This window comes from Brassica rapa, chromosome A03 (genome assembly GCF_000309985.2).
Source record: "Brassica rapa cultivar Chiifu-401-42 chromosome A03, CAAS_Brap_v3.01, whole genome shotgun sequence".
Classification (NCBI taxonomy): domain Eukaryota; kingdom Viridiplantae; phylum Streptophyta; class Magnoliopsida; order Brassicales; family Brassicaceae; genus Brassica; species Brassica rapa.
In genome coordinates this window covers 36,398,814-36,424,014 of record NC_024797.2, presented here as the reverse complement: position 1 = coordinate 36,424,014, position 25,201 = coordinate 36,398,814, and the positions used below count along the sequence as shown (strand labels likewise).

At 41.8% G+C, this 25,201-nt stretch overlaps 2 protein-coding genes and 1 non-coding gene across 3 annotated transcripts in view; 2 read left to right on the top strand and 1 right to left on the bottom strand.

Annotated features, from left to right (window-relative positions):
• LOC117132750 (serine-rich adhesin for platelets-like) overlaps positions 1-24,029 on the top strand; it is a 44,666-nt gene extending 20,637 nt beyond the window's left edge. Inside the window, exon 2 of the mRNA XM_033287681.1 lies at positions 9,189-24,029. Coding sequence (XP_033143572.1) covers positions 20,407-21,471 — 1,065 coding nt within the window. The 5' untranslated portion in view covers positions 9,189-20,406 and the 3' untranslated portion in view covers positions 21,472-24,029. The remainder of the gene's footprint in view (positions 1-9,188) is intronic.
• Positions 3,074-5,070, top strand: LOC117132708. The gene is made up of 3 exons (XM_033287524.1): positions 3,074-3,271; positions 3,314-3,727; positions 4,897-5,070. Exons 1-3 carry the CDS (start codon positions 3,074-3,076, stop codon positions 5,068-5,070), a joined length of 786 nt encoding a protein of 261 aa, XP_033143415.1.
• LOC117133128 lies at positions 15,463-15,569 on the bottom strand. The gene has a single exon (XR_004456969.1). It is a non-coding gene; the product is annotated as a small nucleolar RNA R71 (small nucleolar RNA).
• Positions 24,030-25,201: the final 1,172 nt, after the last annotated feature.

Genomic DNA, 25,201 nt, shown 5'->3' with positions numbered 1-25,201 from the left:
TACACAGCGACCGAACTTTGGCTCGAGCCCGGTCGCTATGTAGCGACCGAGCGAAACGAGTGCCCGGTCGCTACGTAGCGACCGAGCGGGACGATCGCGCTTGGCTGAGCTCGGTCGCTACGTAGCGACCGAGCGGGACGATCGCTCGGTCGCTACGTAGCGACCGAGCTTTGGCTCGAGCTCGGTCGCTACGTAGCGACCGAGCGGGACGATCGCTCGGTCGCTACGTAGCGACCGAGCTCTGGCTCGAGCTCGGTCGCTACGTAGCAACCGAGCGGGACGATCGCTCGGTCGCTACGTAGCGACTGTGCTTTGGCTCGAGCTCGGTCGCTACGTAGCGACCGAGCGGGACGATCGCTCGGTCGCTACGTAGCGACCGAGCTTTGGCTCGAGCTGTGTCGCTACGTAGCGACCGAGCGGGACGATCGTTCGGTTTGAATTCCAAAGGATACTTCTTCGTAAAAACCTCGTATAAGTTATTTTTTACGAGAATTACATCCCTTCTTTTACTAACTCTTTCGGAAATACGATCTCCGAGGATTTTCTGGTGGTAATTCCGTCGTAACCGTTTTTGACCCCAACAAGGATCGACTTGCACCTCGGAGACATTGCCATGAAATTCGAGATGAACTCCCTGCTGAAGAAACCAATGATCAATGGACAAACCTATTCCGTTGAAGACGGTGATCAAGCACTTTTTCCCCAGGAAGGAGTGATCGAGGAAATCTTAACTGATGATCCACTCGAGTTAGCTCTGACTCGGGCCGCGACTGAGCACAATATCACGAGTGTTGATGCTGATGGATACGAAAAGATGCTTGACAATGCCAGGAGTATGAAAAAGCTAGTTGTCTTCCTAAGTCTGGGGGAGAAAGAAAAGAGCAGTCCAAATAGAACAACCGCATCGAAGCGACCTACTGTATCGAGCAACCCGGTGGACAACCCATGGAGCGAGCTGAAAGCTCCAAAGGTAGAGCTCAAATCCCTCCCTGCGCGGCTCAGGTATGCATTTCTTGGACCTAATTCCACCTATCCTGTTATAGTGAACTCTGAACTGAACAATGTGGAAACTGCCAAGTTGTTGTGTGAACTGCGAAAATATCGTAAAGCTTTAGGCTACTCTTTAGCAGACATATCTGGCATTTCACCTGATTTGTGCATGCATAAAATACATCTAGAAGATGAATCGATGACTTCTGTAGAACATCAGAGGAGGTTAAACCCGAATCTAAAAGATGTTGTAAAGAAGGAGATAATGAAACTTCTAGAAGCTGGTGTAATCTATGTTATCTCTGATAGTAAATGGGTTAGCCCCGTTCATGTAATTCCTAAAAAGGGGGGGGGGGGATAACTGTCATAACTAATGAAAAGAATGAACTAATCCCTACGAGAACTGTCACTGGACATCGTATGTGCATTGATTTTCGTAAATTAAATGCTGCAACTCGTAAGGATCATTTTCCACTCCCTTTCATTGATCAGATGCTTGCGAGATTGGCTAACCATCCGTACTATTGCTTTTTAGATGGTTATTCAGGTTTCTTCCAGATACCCATTCACCCAGATGATCAGGAGAAGACAACGTTTAGATGCCCTTATGGAACATATGCCTACAGAAAAATGCCCTTCGGCCTGTGCAATGCTCCAGCGACTTTCCAACGCTGCATGATGTCCATTTTCACAGATCTAATAGAAGACATCATGGAAGTTTTCATAGACGATTTCAGCGTCCATGGGAGCTCCTTTGATGTCTGTTTGTCTAATCTGTGCAGGGTACTCAAGAGGTGTGAAAAAAGCACATTTTTCTGAATTGGGAGAAGTGCCATTTCATGGTCAGAGACGGGATTGTTCTAAAGCACAAGATCTCGGAGAAAGGAATCGAAGTAGACAAGGCAAAGATCAAAGTAATTATGAGCTTGCAGCCACCAACAACAGTCAAGGGAATCAGAAGTTTCCTGGGACATGCCGGCTTCTACAGGCGATTCATACAAGATTTATCGAAAATTGCTAGACCACTCACGAAACTGCTCTGCAAAGAAACTCAGTTCACCTTTGACAGCGAGTGTTTGGCTGCCTTCCACGCATTGAAGGGAGCCCTGGTCAGTGCACCAATTGTTCAACCTCCAGACTGGAACCTTCCTTTCGAGATAATGACAGATGCAAGCGACTTTGTAGTAGGAGCAGTCCTGGGCCAGCGGAAAGATAAGAAGCTGCACGTGATCTACTATGCAAGCAGAACGCTGGATGAAGCTCAGTGCCGATATGCCATGACCGAAAAGGATCTCCTAAGCATTGTTTTTGCCTTCGAGAAGTTTAGATCTTACTTGGTGGGTTCTAAAGTGATCGTTCACACAGATCACACTGCATTGAGATACTTGCTGACCAAAAAAGATGCCAAACCACGACTTCTACGGTGGATCCTTCTGCTCCAAGAATTCGATCTCGAGATCAAGGACAAGAAAGGTATCGAGAATGGGGTCGCGGATCATTTATCAAGAATGAGGATCGATGAAGAGATTGCTCTCGACGACAGTCTTCCGGAGGAGCACGTCTGCTCGATTGGTCTTTATGGTAAGAGCAACCTAGCTACTGACGGCGATGATTGCTCCAGGACAACAGATCACTTCGTTGCTGTGATCAAGAAGAGATATTCACATCTGCCTTGGTTTGCAGAGATAGCCAATTTCCTGGCTGCTGAGAAAGAACCTGTTGAGTTTACTGGGAACGAGAAGAGGATATTTCTCAGGGACGTTAAACACTACTTTGGGACGAACCGTTCCTCTGCCGGAACTGCAAAGATGGAGTGTTCCGCCGCTGTGTTCCAGAGGATGAAATACCTGGAATTTTGTATCATTGCCATGGTTCCTCTTACGCTGGACATTTTGCAACCTTCAAAACCGTCTCAAAGATCCTCCAAGCCGGTTTCTGGTGGCCTACCATATTCCAAGACGCTCACGCATTCATATCTAAGTGCAACTCATGCCAACGACAAGGCAACATCAGCAAGCGGAACGAGATGCCTCAGAACTTCATACTCGAGATTGAAGTGTTCGATTGTTGGGGAATAGACTTCATGGGTCAGTTTCCACCATCTTACAAGAACGAGTATATTCTAGTCGCAGTTGACTACGTCTCCAAGTGGGTTGAGGCGATAGCGAGCCCTACCAATGATGCACGCATGGTGACCAAGCTCTTCACGTCGATTATCTTTCCAAGGTTTGGAGTGCCGCGAGTGGTCATAAGCGATGGAGGAACCCACTTCATCAACAAGGTCTTTTAGAGCCTCTTGAAGAAGAACGGTGTCAAGCATAAGGTCGCAACGGCATACCACCCTCAAACAAGTGGTCAAGTGGAGGTGTCCAACAGGGAAATCAAGAGCATCCTCCAGAAAACTGTTGGAACAACCCACAAGGATTGGTCCTTGAAGTTGGACGATGCCTTATGGGCGTACAGAACAGCTTACAAAACACCACTAGGGACCAGTCCCTACCACCTTGTTTACGGCAAGGTGTGTCATCTCCCTGTTGAGCTTGAATACAAGGCAGCTTGGGCAGTCAAAATTCTCAACTTCGACATCAAATCAGCAAAGGAGAGACCCACTATTCAGATCCATGAACTGGAAGAAATCAGACACCTCGCCTACGAGAGCTCTAAGATCTACAAAGAGAAGACGAAAGCTTATCATGATAAGCGGATCATCGGCAGAGACTTCAAGCCCAATGATCAAGTCTTGCTTTTTTAACTCCAGGTTGAAGCTGTTCCCTGGAAAGTTGAAGTCCAGATGGTCCGGCCCGTTCATCATTAAGGAAGTCCGACCTTATGGGGCAGTTGTGTTGCTGGACACAAACAGAGGGGAATTTATTGTCAATGGTCAGCGCCTGAAATCTTACTTAGCTGATACAACCACCGCTGATGGAGAAGAGATTCCCCTAAGCGACCCCACACCAGCCTGATCGGCTAACCAAAGTCAAGCTAGTGACTTTAACCAAGCGCTTAGTGGGAGGCAACCCACTGGTACGTGTAAATAGCTATTTCCTTTTCTTTATTTCTATTTCTTTCTAATTTAATTTCCAGGTACTAAAACAAAGAAAACCCGAGATCCCGCTGTTGGAGCAGCCCATGTGATTGCTCCCCAACCAGAGCAGTCCATGTGCCTGCTCCCTTACCAGGTCAATCCAAGTGCTTGCTCCTTCCACGAGAGCAGTCATTTCTGATTGAACCCAGGTAAGTATCTCGGACCAAAAAAAAAAAAAAACTTGCAGGGGAAAGGTTAGGGTTTTCCTATATAAGGGCGACCCAAGCACCACTTCCCAACATTCTTAACTTAGCCGCCGTACATTGCTCAAGAGAATAAGAACCCTAAAAACTCATTCCTTTTTCTCCTCAATCCTTTTTCGGGATTTTTGAGGCTAATCAATCTCTTTGTTGAGTTTTATTGCAGTTCTATCCTCTCCACTCATAAGGTAAGAAAAAAACGACTCTCCCCTCTATGCGATTTCAAAATCGCGATTAGGGATTTCTTCCCTAAGTCGTTTGATTCTCGCACCTTAGGAGAAACATTGGAAGTCAATTCTGATTCTTTGCCTTGTGATTTGTGATGTTTCGGCTACATGCCATCAAGTTTTGAGTCGCGGAAATGTTGTTTTGCGGTTGTATTTGGCTGATTCAACTTCTCTGAGGATTGATAGATCTTTATTTGATACTCGGTTAAGATCCTTCCTTTTGCTGTTAGGATTGATTGAGAAGTCGTATCGCTTTAGAACTTTGGCTTGATTGATGAACCGGGTTGCTTGATTGAGAATTGGACTGCTCTTTATTTTGACACTTCGTTCCACTCTCTATCTAAGCAACCTACTTTATGAGCTAATGAGGACTTTGGTTTTCCCTTTTTTACAGATGCCTCCAAGAACCAAGCAAAAGGCAGTCAAGACCCTGAAGGTCACCCGCGAAAATTACGTCCCTCCAACGCACCACTGCGCCCCACCTTCTTACCCTTGGCCACGCGAGCAAGAGGGAGACCCGATCAAGATTGCTGATCCCCAGCTTCTCGATTTCAACTGCGAAGGCTAGGACAAGGAATCCGCGGCTAGGTACAACCGGCTCCTCAACGCCGAGATGCTCCCCACACGATTTGCGGACAAGGGTACATTCGCTGCTCTCGGGCTCGAAACTGATGTGTTCGAAACACTTCAAGCCATGGGGATTGCTCCTCTATGTTTCCAGACGCACGAGCTCTATCCTGACCTCGTCCGACAAGTGCTCGCAAAACCTCAGATTGGCTATGATGATCCCTACAATCCCACCTATGAGAACTGCTCGTTCTCCTTCATGGACGATGGGAAATTCTGCTCCTTGTCTCTTGACAAGCTGAACGAAATCTATGAGTTCCCGGAGGAGCCAAAAGAGGTAGCGGTCGAGAAGATGTTCAGCCCGACGAACGCCTTTTGGGACCTCATCGCCAACGGCAGCTTCATTTCACGTAAGGCCTACCAGTCGCACATCAGGAACCCCGCACTGCGGATCATTGCGAAGCTGATCTCCAACCTGCTGTTCGCCAAGGAGTACACTTCCAAGGTAACGAACGGGGAGCCAGATGCTGTACACAGGCATTAAGGACGAGCTCCGCAGAGCTCGAGCCATCCCTCTCCAGCCAGTGGGCACAAACACAGGCTATCACTTCATCTGGACGTTCTACACGCGCAGGGATCTGTTGATGCGAGCTGAGAGCAAGAAGGATAGATGCGGCAGCTTGCTCACTCCTCTGTTCAAGTATTTCAACATCGACCTCATCTCTTACAGGTGCAATGACCAGATCGAGTACCTCGACACTGCCTATCTCGTCGTCTGCCATATCCTCCGCGACGAGAACAGCTACCAGTTTACAGACAAGGAGGGTAACGTTCAGTACTGCAAGCTCCCTCAGCATGAGCTCACTACCTTCTCCACGTTCGAGAGCATCCGTTTCTTGCCCGCTCCAGAGTTCCTCTGCCGTGATCCGCAAGCACCACTTTCTGATGCTGACATGGATGACATGGAGTATGTGACCACTGAGTATGGAGCCCAGTATGATCTCGAAGATCTAGCTGATGCAGAGGTGAAAGCCGGCAGCGCGACCTATCGCCATTGGGTGGTTGACTCTCACCGCAAGAACAACAGCCTCATGAAGAGGATTCTAAAGACGATCACCGGTGGCTGTTTCGGAGGACAGGCTGCAAAGACTCCGAGTAAGGATCAGGAGCAAACGCCTCAGCGCAGCCACCGACCAGGAAAGGAACCGGCGAGCTCAGCTGCACCCACGGAGAGGCTACCACGGAACAGGAGGCACGGCGGTTGCTCCGAGAGCGAGGACTCGGCATGATCCCCTTTGCTATCTTCACCATTGTCTTATCCATCTGAACACTTTCCTTTTTATGTTTTTATTTGTGTATTTAAGCTTTCTCCTATTTGATTTCACTCCAGGGATGGTGTGAATTAAGTCTGGGGGAGGCGTTTGTGTGCTACTAATCTTTTTCTTTTCTTGTGTTTTCATCGAGTCAGTTTTATCGAGTCAAAAATTTTGTGGGAATTAGGACCCGGTTTTATGATGATCATTTAACCACCTCATGCTCTAACTTTCTTATTCAGTAACCTTAACAGAGACGAAAGATCCACACTCGGACCTGGAACACTCCTGACTTATCTCATTTTGAATCTCCAGAAGTTCCATCCGATCAGGTTACACTGGGTAGACTTAACTCCATCTAACTTGAGCCTAATATTGACTATAATTCCTCTTGTTGTGAGCACTAGATCAGGGAAACGAGACCTACACTCAGGACTTCTTCTATCTTTTTATCCATCTTGGTGTTCCTAAGTGGCTAGCTCATCTTTAGCTAGTTCCCACCCTGTACCTTAAGCCTTTATTCCACCTTAATGCATTTGTTTTCTCAGTGTCATATGTGCAGATACATGCAAAAAGGTCGGAGAGGAGAGGATCGACACAGTCCCTTACTCGTCGAAGCCACCAGAGCTGAAGAGTAGAGAAAATGGAAGATGATCTAAGGAGCAGAACAATCTGATGACTGCTCCCGTGTGGAATGATCTTATGAGCAGAACAATCTGATGACTGCTCCCGTGTAATGATCTAAGGAGCAGATCAACCTGATGATGACTCTCGTATGGAACGATCCGAAGAACATTTGCACTGGAATGATCCGAAGAACATTTGCACAAGCCAGAACATGAACCAAGACTTGGCGTGAAGCAGAACCACCAGTGGCTCGACTGTGCATGTTGATCCGAAGAACATTTGCACAAGCCAGAACATGAACCAAGACTTGGCGTGAAGCAGAACCACCAGTGGCTCGACTGCGCATGTTACCTCATCTCTCACCACCAAAAAAAAAAAAAAAACTTGTTTTTCTGGTTGAGGTGATGAGAAGATGAGCCACTGAGACGGTTGATTTGAAGTAGAATTGGTTTTGGAGATCAGGATGAAGTAGGATGAGCGGAACACTCTTGCGATTGATCTGAACAGAGCGACCATATAGACCAACCTGATGATTGATCCCGAGCAAGAGGAAGCACACTGAGAGGCTAAAACGAGTAAGAGGCAGTGGACATCAATGGATCCATCCTCTCTTACAGTTTTGCGAGGTATCCTGCATCCTTCATCGAAAATGGTAATCCCTAAACGCTTTTTAGCTCCACCATAAACACTTCAAATTAACCTGTTCTACACCTAGCCCGTCTACCCTGAATAGTGCTCATGATAAGAGGTTCACGACACCCTTAATGAATGTAGGGATTTTTGTCTCGATAGTGTATCCTTTTCAGGTTTGAGATATAGAGTATGTAGTTGATCTTCGAACAGCGATCAGTGAGGATTCCGGAAAGAGTGTGTGATCATAGTTAATGTTTGCATGGTTCACAGATTCGGTGGAAAGAGTATGGTTGTTGAGAATCAGAGAGTTCCCACTCTTTCAACCCTTTCTCCCTGATTTGGATACTTGTCATTGTTCGAGGACAAACAAGGATCTAAGTCTGGGGGAACTGATATATAGTGTTTTTGACACAATTGTGCATATGCTTCCCAATTGGTTTTCAAGTCTTTATCAAGTTTTTCTAGTTGTTTTGAGTCATTACAGGTCTTGAGTAGGCTAAAGAGTTGAAGGAAGGTGCCTGATGAAAGATGCAAGAATTGGAGTCTTTTCCTCTCAGAGCAATCATGTGGAGCAGTCAGACGAGTGATCCCGTAGGAGCAATCATACGGAGCAATCAGACGGACTGATCCCGACAATTATGGAAACTTGCATATCTTTGGAAGATTTTCCCTAATCACCTTCCTTACCTCAGAAGTCGACGGCGCCTCTTTATAAGCGTCTCTTTCACTTGCTTTATTTCGTACGCTAGTTTTTGCAAGAGACCTAGACACTTTTTTATGATTTGCTATTGTAAGGGAGACGGCTACCCTTCTCGCCAAGAAGATTATCCTGAACCCTATTTGTTTCTCTTTGAATTTTCATGCAGTATCATTCAGTTATTATGTCTTCGTTATCTTGCTCCATGACTGAGTAGTCAGTTGGCTTGTCTAGGGTTCTAGGATGTTAGTCGCATGAGCTAAACATAGATAAGCAATCTTATTTTGTCTTCATTTATTCAGTTCTTAATGCTTGCTTTAAACTGATCACTTATTGCTAGATATAAGACTTAGTCTGCTCATTAACCGTGTAGTAGAACAGGTTGCGCATTGGGTAAATGAGTCTAGCATCCCTAGTCACGAAAGTAGATGCTAGGGTGCTAGATGAACCTGTCGTACTTGATCTCTAAGGCTTGCGATCTACCTGGACCCAAGCGAGAGCTTAGGAATCCGGTTTGATCCTGCAAAGGGAGCAGTACCACGACAGTGGACTGTTCTATCTGAGTGATCCGAGTTCTAGATTGTGCTATCTTGTGCTTGAATAATTGTTTGGCTCAGTATTGACATCCGAGGTGAAACCCTAGACAGCTCTTTTTATCTTTGATTTTATATTATTATAATTGTCATTCTCGTTTACTCTCAAAAACCAATCTTACACCCTCCTGAGTTTTAGCTTGGTAGAAAACTAATAGAATTAAAGTGTAGACAGGGCCCCTGGATTGAATCATAAATACTACAATAATCACTGTTAACTTGACAGTAAGAAAGGTTCAGTTTTAGTGTATCATAGGTATAGGAGGTGGATTAGTTGTTTTCTTTAAGTAGTTTGTACAGTGAAGCGTGCTTAGTCAGCCAGCTCATCTCATCAATTGTAATGTTGTTTTTGATGGAATGTCTTTCAACTTTTTTTTATGGACACCCTACTCCATCTTTAAGACATCATACATGGGAAAAGATAGTACGTTTGAGCTTAACTAGAAGACAACAGCCTTGGTTTCTTTTGGGAGACTTTAATGAAATCCTTGGCAACCATGACAAAGAAGATGAAGGACGTTTACGATCAGGGGCTTTTTTTCAGGAGTTCAGACAAATGATGAGAATATGTGAATTCACTGATCTTCAATCAGTAGGTAATCGTATATTCTGGGTGGGAAAGAGAGGCAAACATTAAGTTCAATGTGCTTTGGATCGTACTATGGCGAATAACAGATGGATTGAGTTATTTCCTGCTTCCCAGACTGAGTCCCTTGTGATTGGAGAGTCTGATCATCGGCCATTAGTGACCTTTATTGCTGCAGATAGAGAGGAACCTACTAGAAGCTTTTGATTTGATGGTAGTATGATAAATAAAGAGGGCTTTACTGAGTCAGTTCGTAGAGGATGGAGAGGAACAGGACAGAGTCAACTTATGCAGATACCGCTAGTCCAGAGGCTCAGTAGATGCAAACAACACATATCTAGATGGAAAAGACATAATCAAAATAATGCTGAAGAAATAATTGGCACTTTGAAAGCTATGCTGGATAAAGCGGTTACTTCTATTGCTATATCTCAGGAACGGAAGACAGAGCTTAAGGACGAATTAAATCAAGCATATATTGATGAAGAGATATATTGGAAACAGAAGAGTAGAGTCAATTGGTTGAGATCCAAAGACCGTAATACACGGCATGTCCATGTTGTAACAAAGGGAAATATAATTAAAAAGACCATTAACTCTATCCAGGATGGGCAAGGTGTTATTCATAGAAGACATAAGGAGATATCAAAAGTGGATGTTTACTATTTTCAAGATCTTTATGCTTCAGAGGGAACTGATCCAACAATATATGTGAAAGTATTTCAAACCTTTCACTAGAGGGTTATACCAGAAATGAATAAGGATGTAACAAGAATAGTTACAAAATAAGAAGTCTGCATGTCAGTAATGGATATTGGGTCACATCAAGCACCAGGTCTAGACGGATTTACTGCGGTCTTTTATCACAACTATTGGGAGGATGTTAAAGATGATATTATGACAAAGATCTCTGCTCTCTTTGAAACAGGACAACTAGACCAGAAAATTTGTCATAATAATCTCTGCCTTATACCAATGGTATATTCTCCCAACGGTATGAAGGAAATTAGACCCATTGCACTATGTAATGTGTCTTACAAGCTCATTACAAAAGTCCTAGTTAACCGGTTGAAAAAACATTTGGGTAATATCTTCTTAAAGAATCAGAACGCCTTTATCCCTATAAGAATGATCTCAGACAATATTGTTGTAGCTCATGAAGTTTTCCACTGCCTGAAAGTTAGAAAAAGGCAAGCAACATTGTATATGGATGTAAAGACATATATCACAAAGGCATATGACATGTTGGAAATGGAAATTCTTATCAGAGAAAATGAAGCACATGGGGTTTTATTATCGTTGGATTGGTTGGATTATGACTTGTGTTTCTGCAGTTAGATATTCAGTATTAGTGAATGGTACACAAGAGGTTTATATCACGCCAGCTCGTTGACTTCGACAGAGAGATTCCTTATCACCCTATCTGTTCATTTTATGTGCTGAAGTGCTTTCACATTTGATGACTCAAGCCATAATGAATAGATCACTCACTGGAGTGAAGATATCTAACAATGCACCTGCAATCAACCACCTCCTCTTTACAGATGATTCTTTATTTTCTCATTGGAAAATGAGAAGACAACAAAAAACTGAAGAACATCTTTGGGATCTATGAGCAGTTTCAGTCCAGGCCATCAAATTTAAACGTCATCTTTTACATTTGGAACAAAGGTCAACAACACGGTTAAGACGAAGAAGAGAAGTTTCTTAGGAATTCATAATGACGAGGAATAGGCAAGTATTTGGGTCTGCCTGATCATGTGGGGAACAAGAAGAGTGACTTGTTCGCCTATATTGTTGATAAGGTAAAATCGATTACTCAAAGTTGAAAACAGAGATACTTGTTTAATGGAGGAAAGGAAGTATTACTCAAAGCTATTGTGTTATCTATGCCAATCTTTTCCATGAACATATTTCGATTACCAAAAGAGGTATATGTTGAGATTAATGCGAATTTAGCAAGGTTATCGTGGGGATCTGGTGATAAGAAGGGGCTACATTGGTATTCTTAGAACATAATTAGCGTTCCTAAACGCGAAGGAGGGCTTGGATTTAAATATTTGGAGATTTTTAATCAAGCTTTGCTTAGTAAACAAGTCTGGAGAATTATGCAAAACCCAAATTGCTTAATGGCACGAATACTGAAGGCTAGGTATTTTGCATTTGCTAATGAGGATATCCTGAATGTAAAGCTCAGAAAGAAAGCCTCGTACACTTGAAAATCTATCATAGATAGATGTGATCTCCTTGCCAAAGGAATGAAGTTTATAGTTGGAGATGGAACTTTAGTTAATATGTGGATAGACCATCACATGCTCGAGGAGAGGTTATACCAGGTGAGAAGGTAAAAGAGTATTTCGATGATAACAGGTGTGAGTGGAATGGATAAAAGCTACGTGAAGTTCTTATTGCTAAGGATGTTGATAAAATCGTAGCTATCAGGATCGGTCCTATAGCTCGTCAAGATCCGATGGGTTGGTACAACAATGAAAATGACTTATATACCATGAAGTCGGGGTATTGATTAGGAACTTATTTACCAACAACTACTCCTCCACTCCCTACTTATGGGAATGGGAACTCGTAACATAAGATATGTAAGACTAAACTTCTAGAGAAACTAAAAAATTTCTTGTGGAGACTGATGTCCAAGAGCTTGGCAACTGGAAACAACCTGAAACGAGGACTTGCGATACAAAATGATCAATGCAGAACATGTTTCCCAACCGAAGAAACAGAGAAATATATTTTCTTTGAATGTCCATATGCAAAGATGGTATGTAAAGCTTCACAGTTATTAATAGCTCAATGGCAACTTTGGAGGAAAAGATAGATGCATGCATACAATGTTCTTTATCAACTCGCCTAGCACATATACAAGATCTGTTGTTCTGGATATTATGGAGACTTTAGAAGAGTAGAAACACTTTGCTCTTCCAACAGAAAGATCTCCATTGGAAAACACTTTTAAGATGTGCACAAGAGGATGTGCGAAAATAGACACAGATTAGCAGAACTGAAGTGACTACTTTAAAAAACCAGGAAAGATCTACACATGTCTCTTCAAGCAAACATTGGAAACGACCACTTTGTGGATGAGTTAAATGCAACACAGATGGATCTTTTCATCACACACAGCCACAATACTGCAGTTTGGGTAATTCGAGATGAGAATGGTACTTATCATGGTTCAGCGCAAGCAAGAGGAAGAAGAGTACATGATGCATTAGATAGTAAAATGCAAACTGTTCTGATGGCTTTGCAGCGTAGCTGAAGTTTTGGGATATCGTTAAGTTATTGTGGAAAGTGATTGCCAAAAGGAAATATATATATTGAATAATAAGATCACTTTGGATACTAAAACTTGACAAGAGACATCAAATGGTGGTCGAGCAAGTTTCAGGAAATCAGGTTCCAATGGTTAAAGAAGTGTAAACAAGGTGGCTGATCAATTAGCAAAACATGTTGAACATGTTGAAGATGGAGTAGTGTTTAAATATTTTTATTATGTACTTAAGTGATCTGCTGCATATGGATCGTCTACTTTCCAATTAACATAATAAAATTGACATTATAAAAAAAAATAGATAAAGAAAAGAGATTATGTTTGTAGTTAACTGATATTTTGTATATTTGCATGGTTTTAGCAATCATTTTAGCTCTCATTTTGTCCATTTAGATGCATTTAGAGTATATCTAGATGCATTTCACATATATTTGTCCCTATTAGATGATGGAGCTGCTATTTGGTGAGTTTGGAACCTTTGGAGATGTTTTAGAGGCAATAATGGTGATTTTGGTTCATAAGACGAGTTCCTAACAGTCCCAGCGGCCTGACATCTTTGCAGCGGCCTAATGACGTCGTCCACAAGCCGCTAGGGGTGTGCAGCGGTCTAATGCAGCGGCTAAGCCAAGCCACTGGAGAAAATCCACTAGTCCCTGCCTGATATCTGGAAGATGCAACGGCCAAATGACAAGAAACATGCCGCTGGAGTGTGCAGCGGCCTTCTGAAGCGGCCATATGACATGTCAAAAACCAGCTGCGACACTTAAAAAGTTTTGCACCTCTATTGTTACCAACTTTTACCCAAATTATCTTGCGTCAACCCAGGCTTGTTGGGTCGATTCAGCTCGTTTTTAGGCCATTATAAATACTTTTTAGACCTAATTTTAGGACATATCTTATTTTCTCTTAAAATACATTCATACTTTGGAGAAATTTTGAATCTTTAGTAATCTAATATTTCTTTCTTGAGTAATTTGAGTCTATCTCATCTTCTTAACATGATTTCTTTTGAATCTAATATGAGTTTAAGGTTAATCATGAAGATTAGTGAGTAGACTCCTTTTGGATTTATGGGTTAGAGCATCTCTAACCCACCTATATTTCTACCTCTATAATAGCATTTAGAGGCAAAACCACTCCAACCCATCTCTATTTTGCCTCTAAAATAGAGATTGCTATTTTCTCCTATTTATAGAGGAAGAAATAACATTTCTCTATATTTTGCTCTATATGTAGAGATCTCTATTTTAGAGAAATACATTGGAGTAAAACCCACCCCTATTATAGAGTTTCTCTATTTTAGAGGTAAAAATAGAGAAATACATTGGAGATGGCCTTAGGATGATTAGAGTGATTAAGTGAAGATCAAGAGTATTTAGAGTTAGATTTATTTATTTTCTTGCTTGTTGAGTGATCCTAATGCTAGTCTAGAGTTAACCACTTTAGATTAGAACTCTAGACATTTCATGCCCGGAAGGTGTTTGATGAATGTCTGAGCTAACTCAGCCTTGCTCTTTGCTAGCTTAACCAAAGATATTTGATACTAGGAGAGCTTAGATAGTTAATAGACCCACTCTTAATGATTACTTGAACGACACAAACCAAAGACATTTGATGTTTGATCAATGAGAGTAACTGAGCATTTATCTTGACAAAGAACTTGTTTAGTCATGTTGTCCAGACTTAAGGAAATATGCTGACTGATACCTTGTCATTCGAGATTGGAACTTAATCATTTGAAGTCAAATTCCTAGACCCATGAGTCTTCCTTTATCCTATTGCTTGAAAGTTTGTGAATTTATTGCTTAAAATCTTGTTTAGTTAAGTCATATCACTTCATTACACTGATTGCACTTAGATTAAGCATGAACCTGCATTTTCTTTGGATTGAAATCACTAAGAATTGGATTGACTCTTAACTACTACATTGATTTGGCTTAGGATTAGAAATAATCTTTATCAAATTTGGCGCCATTGCCAGTTCTAAATTGATTTTGACATTTAGATTTGGTCATTGCTTGAGACTAAGTTTTGTTTTCTTGTATCTAGTTACTGATTCTCTTTCTTATCCCTCTTTGAATGTCAATTTGAAAGGGAGATTGCAAGGAAGAGAAGAGAAGAAGAAAAGCAAGCCCATTTGGATAGATTGGGGCTTGAGATGGAAAGGAATCAGGGTCAGCCTAAACAAGGAGACTATGGAGCTGATATCCATAGACAAAATGCCCAAGGAATTCCTCTAGGAGCTGTTCAAGGAGTCATTGGTCAAGGAGCTGCAAACCTTAGGACACAACGTCAAACTTGAGCTATTAGCACTTATAATCAGCCTCATATCTATGGAATATGATGGGTATTAGAGAAGCTGTGGAGAACAAAAACTTTGAGATTAAATCCAGCTTGATCAACATGATAGAGAACAACAAGTACCATGGCCTTGTTTTGGAGGATCCAATTGACCATTTGGACAGCTTTGACAAGTATTGTGGAATGTCCAAGACCAATGGTGTCTCTGAGGATGTAATTATGCTGAGATTGTTTCCATTTTCTTTGGGAGACAAAGCTCACATATGGGAGAAGAACATTCCAAGTGACTCAATCACCACTTGGGATGAATGCAAGCGAGTTTTCCTCAACAAGTTCTTCTCCACTTCAAGGACTGCCAAGCTTAGGAATGAGATCTCTGGGTTTCAACAGAAGAATCTTGTAGGCTTTGGAGAAGCATATGAAAGGTTTATAGGCTACACATCTCAATTTCCACATCATGGCTTCACCAAAGAAAGCTTGCTTAGTACTTTCTACAGAGGTGTTTTGCTAAGTATAGAAGCCAGCTTGATACTGCTAGCAATGGTTTCTTCTTGGTAAGAACTGAAGAAGAAGCTGAGGAGCTTGTAGAGAACATGGCTCAAAGTGATTCAGTCTACAGTGATGATAGGAAATGGAGGAGATGATCATAACACAAGAAAAGAGTTGAAGGCTATACAAGATAAGATGAATTTGTTTCTTTCAGATAGAGCCAAACAAGAAAAAGTGAACTTTGTTGGTGATCAGAAACAAGCGGAGATAGCTGTGGTTAATGAAGTTGATGGGTATAGAAGGTCAAGAAGAGTTGTGTTTTGTGAATGCTAATGACACATGGTACAGAAAAGAGCCAAATTTTCAGTATCAGAACAACTACCAACAGAAGCCATTCTACAACAACCACCAAAGTAGCTACCAATCCAAACCCATCTACCATTCACCTAAAAGTGAAGCCGGTTCTTCTAACTCGGCTCCACAAGAGAGTACTACAGATCTCGCTCTTAAACAGATCTTTGAATCTAAAGTTAGACAAGAGAAGACCATTGGGGATGAACTGAAGAAGCTCCACACAAAGGTTGATTGGAGTTACACTGACTTCAACAACAAGTTCTCAAACTTGGCCTCTAACTTCAAGGTTTTTGAGAACCAATTTTCTTCTATGACCTCAACCTCCAAGGGCCCAATAGAATCTCTACCAGAAAAATCAGAGCAGAGCCCCAAAGAGTATTGCTATGTTATCCTCTCTACTACTTCTTTTGAGTTTGAGGTGAGTGATCATAGGAAAGAAGTGGATGAGATTTAGAGACTCTTGTATGGAACAGAGATTGTTTCCAAGGTTCAACACAAGGTTGTGGAAAGGGTTGAGATACAAGCTGTAGAGATGGCTGACGAAAAGGTTGTGCAACCAGTTAGACACAAGACTGAGAACCCAGTTATTGGGAAAGTTGTCAAGTAGTTGGAGGAGGTTCAGCTAGAAGAAGCTCGTTAAGTTGAGCAATCACCTTATGATAAGCTTCCATTTCCAAAAATGTTCCTCACAAAGGCTCAAAAGAAGGTGATCACCAAGTTTAGGAAATACATGGGGATGTAGGAGTCAAGCTTCCACATATATCGAATATGCACGATGCGCATGTCCAAATGACACTCATCAAGGACATTCTAGCTCACAAAGAAGAAGTAGCAGAGCTTCTAGACATCTCTACTGTACAGCTTGATCCACCAGTCACACCAAAGTCCCTTCCCAAACTAGAAACCCAAGGGAAGTTCACCTTGTCTTGCTCCCTTGGTAAGTTCACACTTGATGATGCTCTTGTTGATTCTTGTGCAAGTGTGAATGTGATCTCAATGGAGATGGTGAAGAATCTTGGGATTGAAAACATGGATCCAAACACATCAATACTAATGTTTGGGGACTCCTCTTCAATCCCAATTGGTCTCATCAAAGACTTTCCTTTGAAGATTGGAGCTTGCACCATTCCTATTAACCTCACTGTTTTGAAGATGGCAACTGGAAAGAGAGTCTCATTGATCCTTGGAACACCATTTCTCACAATAGTAAGAGCTTGCAGTGACTTTACCAACAAAAAGGTCACACTTCTAAATGTGAACAAAGCTGTCTCTTACGCAATGAAGTCTCCTTTGATGAATGTGGAGTATTGTAGAACCATCACTTGTGGAGAACTTCTACATGAGAAGATGAAAAATGAAGTGATGGCTAGTGAAAAACAAATTCTTGATTGAGAGTCATCTCATGAGATGTGTGATGAGCACTTGGAAAGTGCTAAAATGGAGGAGGTGGGTAGAGCCACAAAGACTACTCATGACAAGAAGAAGATGATCAAAGAACCTCATCCCACTCCTATTGAGAAATCTTCACACATTCTCACTCTTTATCCAATGAAGATCAAAGATGGAGTGGTTGAGGGGCCATCATAACTCCTCAGCTCCAAGATGATCCAATCAAGCTTCAAGAGCTCCTCTCTCAAGTTCTCACCATCACTCTTGAAGGTGGAAAAGATCCTCCTCTTCACTAGCATACTGGAAGGAAAGTCACGCTAGAGACTTAAAACAAGTTCAATTGGGAAGAAGTCCCATGGTATCTTTTGTATATATTTCTATATATCCTTTTGACAAGTTTGGGGGGGGGGGGGGGGGGGGATTCTCAATATTTCCCAAAGGTCATGTCGAAAATTTCAAGGTGACAACAAGTCTTCCCTCCTCATTTCCTTTCTGTCAGCAAGCCAACTCCAAGTAAGTGCATCTCCACCCTTGTAAATACTTAGTTCTTTCATCTTTTATGTCTCCTTTGATCTCTCCTTCAAGTTTACTCTCACACAAGGAACTGTATGAAGTAAGTTTGGGGGAGAGTCTACTATCTCACATTATGTTTTGTTTTATTTAGAAGCATATAGATTGCATTCATGCATTAGGAGAAAAACCTTGTAAAGAACTCATGCAAAGAACTCAATGCGATACCCTACACAATCATAATAAGTAGCTTGAGCATCTTCTCGGTAACTTGAAGACTTCGAGCCTTGAAATCTCCTCTTGAAACCAACTCCAAACTTACTTGAGTTAATGAACCTAATTTATCTTGCTTATGGGCTCTTGTTGTGCTTGATCATGGTTACCTTATACACATTTGAGTTAGTCTTATTCCTTTCTACCAATCTTTGGTAATTCAAGTGGCCATCTCTCCTTTAGATGGTTTTCCACACCCTTAACCCTACATTCCTTTTAAGCCACTATTAATTTGATGAATGAGGTCTTTTCTGAAAGCATGATATGTACATGATGGTGAGAGTATTGGAAACGACAATGGTTGATCCTCATTACTTGCTAGCTTTAAGATCTCATGATTGTTTAGCTAATTGGATGGGAAGTGAGTATCGAGTATTTGATATGTGAGGGTGAGAAAAAAAAAGGTGAAAAGTGTGAACTCAAAAGTCTACAAAAACTAATATACTAGGGATAAAAGAAAAAGAAAGTTCAAAAGAGAAATTTTAGCTCAAAGAGTGTGTAAAAGAAGGAGAAAAACAAAACAAAAGATTGGAGTAAAGAAGAAAGAAACGAGTTAAGACTAAAAAAGAGTGAAAGAATCCCTAGTAGACAAAAAGAAATAAAAAGTTCTAAAAGTGAGAATGTTTTGAGTGATCTTGACAGTTCTTGAGTGAGTGAAAGGCAAAGTTTTTAAAACCAGACTGGATACCGACTCGGAAAGCTACTGGTTGAATGGTGACATACCATGGATTTTACCCACTTTCAGTCATGGTATATAGTTTTTTAAGATATAATTATTAGATTTTGGAGTCTTTTTAGAGTATTTACAAGTTCAGGTACGTTCTAGAGAAATATGGTGATTCTGAAGCTTTTTGAGTGCAGAAATGCACACACACATCAGATGTTTAGCTATATATGGAGACCTTCCCACCGTAAGATGGAGCCCATATTTGGATACAAAATATAGATTTGAGTTAGCTTTCTAATGCCACCGGTGTGAGGTCAATCAGCTTCATGTATCAGACGTTATGCCCATTTTACTAAAGAATGGTCAGTCTGCCTCGCAAGAGGAAGCTGTTGAGGAGATGAAGGACTGTCGATCAATATCAATGCGTTGGTGTCGATCGACAGTGATGCCAGAATATAAACTGAGCATATTTTATGATCGCTGAAGCCCAGAAGCAACTCCAAATTACCAGAATATCCTTGGACGACCAGAAACTCTATTTATGTTATTTATAAGCCATTATTGACGGCTGCACGCTTTTAAAGCTTTTTTTATTCATTGTTCTTAGTTAGAAGAGAAAGGAGAAACTTCTTCAGAGTCCTCCTGGAACTCCATTGTCTTTGGTTTTAATATCTATTGCTTTTTATATCTATTATTTCTATGATTTTCTGTGACAACTTCATGTCTGAATGATCCACCTATTAGGTTTAGGGTTCAGATAGGATGAGGGATTAGCCCCAAATATAGATTGGTAATTTATTAGGATATCCATCAATTTAATTGCACTTAGTTCTTGTGTTCTAGAATCACAAACTAGAACTATGATGCTAGGATGAATAGGCGCACACGAGAGCATGGTTTATCTCCTGAATATTTCATATTGTGCCAGGATCCCTAGAGAAAGACGAGAGTTGATCTAGGAACCTAGTGAACATAGTTCAAACCTGCTATGTAAAGATCGCTGGAAGGATTGTCGATCGACAACTCGGTAGTTGTATCGATCGACAGTCTGAAAAGTGTATCGATCGACATTCCAATCGAATCGTCGATCGACACTTTATACAGATCAACATGCGAGAGTTGAGATCTTAGATATAGTGATAAATAATCTAGACATGCGAGAGCCCGTAGATTATAGTTCTTGTGCATCCAACAAACATCTTATGCATCTATATCATTATAGTCCTGATTTCCTGAATAAAAACCCTAGATCAAGTAAAATCTCCTTCCATCAAACCCCATCAATCTACTGAACAACTACGTTGTTCATCCTAATTGTTTTATTTACTGCTTTCCTATTTTTTAGCCTAGTTTAATCATAAACTGTTTAGATCTATTGTGTGCCCTAGCTCTCCGTGGATTCGATCCCCAAATACTACAATTGAACCTCTTATTTGAGAGAGTAAAATCACTCCTTAGGGTAATTTGAGTGATATCAAATTTGGCGCTGTTGCCGGGGAGCTTTGATCGCCAATAGATCTTGTTTAGTTAAATTTAGTCTAGGTTTTACTACTGTTCAAAAAACTGATAAAAAATTTTCTTTTGTTTCAGGTACATACATCTTAGTATCAGGAACAACAATGACGAGAGGATTTCTGGGTTCTTCAAAGAAAGAGCCTGCTGATTCATGCACGATTCGTAAGTCTACGAGGGAAGTATCGATCGACACCTTTCAAGCAACATCGATCGACAGCGTGAACCAGAAATCGATCGACAACATCACAACGCCATCAATCCACATTACTTGCGAGAAGGCAGGGAAGGTCGAGGGGACAGAAATCCCTGATGATTCTGCTGTCGCTGAAGAGGACGACTTTGACTTGAAACCTATATACATAGCTCTTATGGAACATCATCCCTTTCATGGCTTTCCTCACGAGCAAGCAATAGATCACATCAACATGATTGAGGAATTGGTACTGTTTATCTTCAATGATCACTACTTCTGCAAACTCTTCCCATACACTATAACTGGAGATGCAACTCACTGGTTTAAGATGCTAACACCAAGATCTCTCACTACCTGGAATGACATGAGAGATGCCTTCCTCAATAAGTTTCTCTATGATAATGCAGCAAATCTAGAGATTGAGATGGAATCTCTGAGGAGATATGTGGTAGAGGATAATGAACAACATGTGTCTAGAGAGTTGAGTATAGTAGAGGAAGCTGGTACTGAAGGTACGACCTCAACATCTACATACGACACGATTTCAACGTCGACCGACGGTAGGACCTCAACATCGAGCAACGGCAGGACCTCAACGTCGACCGACGGCACAATCTCAACGTCGACCGACGGCACAATCTCAACGTCGATCGACAGAACGACCTCAATTTCTACCAACATTACGACTCCAACGTCGACAGACGGTACGACCTCAACGTCGACAGACGGTACGACCTCAACGTCGACAGACGGTACGACCTCAACGTCGACCGATGCTACGACTTTAACGTCGATCGACAGTATGAACTCAGAAACGATCGACAGAACCTCAGCAGCTATCAACACAGACTTTTGTCATCGATCGATACCACTCGAAATCCCTGAAAGATTGAGTTGTCCTCAGGACATTGCAGACTCGACCCATAATAGCACTGATGTATCAAGTTGTTCTCCTTCCCCAGATGTAGACAGATAAATCACCATGGAAGATTTCTTGGAGCTAGAAGAGTTCTTGGAGTTGGAGGATAGAGAAGAGGAGATCTGGAAACTTCACCAAAGGCTAGCATCGATCGACACGAACCTGATGAGATCGACCGACTACCACCCCACATCATCGATCAACGCCCACTCTATATCATCGATCGACACTCAACATATAGCATCGATCTACACCCACACTCCATCATCGATCGACACACACCCAAGATAGTTTATCGACACCCATCGTTTGAAAAACTACCAGGATACATAGTTGAGCTGGAACCAGTTGAGGAAAGAGTGCACGAGTCTGAGGCCTCACGCAATTCTGACTCCAAACATCTGAGACCACTTAAATGTGCAGAAGAAGCTGATGGGTTTCACAAAAGAGTGAAGATGATACATGATCCTGTGAAGTTTGTGGTTCCATGCACTGTGGTTGAAGTTGAATTTCCACTCCCACCAGATACAGGTGCGCATCTGAGCTCTTACGTTGAGGTGTTGGATGATCATCAGCACGTAGAAGCTTCTCAGAGAGGGTTGCGATTTAGAGATGAAGTCGATAAGGACCCAGCAGAAGCAGCATCGGTTGACACCGACCGGATTTCATCGAACGACACCAAAACACCGGCATCGATCGACATTACCACTTCACCATCGATCAACACTGGATGCATATCAGAGCAGAAGGAGTTTGATGTGCATGGAAATATTAGGAATGGAGATACCACCACCCGATCAGACAAGTTTGGGGAAAGAAGAGGAAGAATTTGAAGAAGAGAAAAATGATCAAGGACGGTCCTCAGTTATCATTGATCCCTCAATTCTCAGATGGTGTCAGGAAATCCAGAGTGCGCAGCAGATGCTTCTCACAACCATTTGCAAAGCTTCGAGCACTCGTTATTGCTGAGATGATAGACAAAGGAGAAGAGTCTATGGAGGAGGCTTTCACACAATAATGATAAAGATTTAGAAAGTAGACATTGAGACCTGTTTGGAGCATGTTCTCATTCTCATCCGAACTAAATCAGATCTCCAAAGTCAAGCTAAATGATTATAACAAAGCTCTGAGTGGAAGGAAACCCACTGTTCGGTTTGTTTTAAATTTGGTTTTACTTTCATTTATTATTGATTCTTTGTTTTCTAATGATTTTGGGTTAAAAAAATGACGGATGAACAGTAGTGACATCACTGTAGCAACCACACTTTAGCAGAGGCATTGTAGCATCGATCGACATTGTAACATCGATCGACATTGTAACATCGATCGACATTGTAGCATCGATCGACACTATAAAAAGGACATATCGACACTGTAGCAAACAAATCGATCGACACTGTAGCAGAAAATCGGGAGTTACTGTAGTAGTGTTACTGTAAAAAGGACATATTGACACTGTAGCAAACAAATCGATCGACACTGTAGCAGAGGTGTCGCATTACCTGCGATCTGCGCATGCGAAACGACATGCAGAGGCCCGTGTGTCACGATGTATGAACACCAGACATGATGAAGGGCAAGTGGACGTGAAGGTGTCTTCTGGCATGGCTAGAGAGCATGCAGCATGGCATGTGGACGCCCATGTGTCGCCACACATGCGAACGGATGCATGAAGGACGACACACAGGCGATCGGGTGGCTCATTCTTATTGGCCGGCAACTCCTATATATACCCAGCTACCCTGGTTCACTTTTACTCATTCAGATACACCAAGTACAAAGGAAAACGTGGCTAGAGAGAGAGAGAGCGAGAGAGAGAGAGAGAGAGAGAAAATAAGCGAGGTGCTTTAGAAGTATAGACATTTCTGAAAACCAATAAACTGCCGGAAAGTTCCGAAGGACGTCCAGAAGTGAAAGAATGTTCTTTCCGAGTTCTGATCAGTCCAGACCAGTTCATTCAAGACATTGAGGTTGGGATTTAACATCACGGTACCAAGACGAAGATTTGGAGGGGGTAAAAGGGTTTGGTCAACATCTGGAATCAAAAGAGTTGAGCCACATCGCTTAATCACTGTGAGTCACGGTTAATTGTTTGTTAACGAGTTTTTAATGCAGCTTCCTGACATCAGAGACGGTTTCCGAGCTAGGATAGCCGGACCAGTCTAGGTGTCAGTTTGTGGATCTGAGGCTTGAGACGATGTCTGGGCTAAGTGGATAGCAAGACTAGTCTAAGCACCCGGATTATTGTGATTGTGTGATTATTATATGTTGTTATAGTGAGTACCTCGTGTTGGTACTGTTGTGTGAGAACCTCGTGGTGGTTCTAGTAGTAGTTTGCAGGTCATTGCTTCCTCAAATGGTACCACTAAGCTGGTTGTGGTCCGGAAAGTGGTGGGCTCGGTTGAACTTGGCTTGATCACCAAGGCCGAGTGTCACACGTGGATGTGTGATATACTTTGGATTTGACCCATTTTTATCCATGGTATATAAGTATTTTACTATATATATATATATATATATATATATCTATGTTTTCTACTCTTCTAGGTATGTTTTCAGGTTCAGGTGTATTTCGGAGTAAATCTATGACTTTGGAGCATTTTAGAGCTTAAAGGACATTTCACCCGAGCTGACCACTTAGAGGTCGACGAGAGGAAGAATAATCGATCGATGCGCATCAGTGCTGACGATCGATATCAGGAAATGCCTCGATAGATGAAGATTTATATCGATCGATGTACACATGTACCGTCAATCGATGTCGAGACACCAGACGCGACATTTTGGATTCAGCAGACTTAAAAACCAAGGCCAAGCCAAATTACCAAAATGCCCTGACGGGTTTTTAACCTAGTATAATATATACTGCCTAGTATTTTTGACGGCAGAAGAACAGAGCTTTTTCTAGACCTAGTTTTGTTACAAGTTTCATTTGGGAGAGAAGATCACTTGTGATTGGAACTCCTTGTTTCTATTTCTTTTCATCCATTCTATGAGTTTCTATTTATCTATTGATATGAATTGCTTTGCTATGTCTGAGTAGTTCAACTTATAGATCCAGGGTTCAGATAGAATTGTGGGATTAGCCCCAAACTATAGATCTGCCTTGTTGTGATATTCATGATAGATTTGTATTCATGTCTTGTTTTAACCTAGCTAACTAGAACTTGATCATAGGATTGCATATTCAAGCACCCTTGTTATCCTATCCTGACATCTATCTATCATATTAGGGTTGCTAGAGAGGGCTAACCGCCAATTTAGAATCTTAATAAGGCATTTCATACTCGCGCATAGGCCTGGCTAGAACCCGTCAATCGATGTCCTCAACTGACAACCGATCGATTTTGGCAAAGGTGTTTCGGTCGACGTCTTAATAGACTATCGATCGACACTCTCTTGTGTCTGCATACTAACCGGTGAGACACGAAATCTAGTCTGTTAACCAGTGGTACATGCGACAGCTGATCACTGAGTTAAGCGAATGAGCTCTAATATATCATGCATGCAACAGTTAGGCATCTATAGGTATTATAATCTCCAACATCTGAATAGTGGCCCTGCATCTAATATCATTTCCAACCAAGTTAGATTTATATTTACTCGCTTGTTACTATTGCTATTCCATTTAAACATTTACAACCTTTAGAATTAATAAACACTAGATTTAATTGTCCCTAGCTCCTTGTGGATTCGATCCCTAAGTACTACATCTGAACACTCCTTAGGGTAATTTGAGTGGTATCAAATTTGGCGCCGTTGCCGGGGAGCTTTTATCGCCATTAGA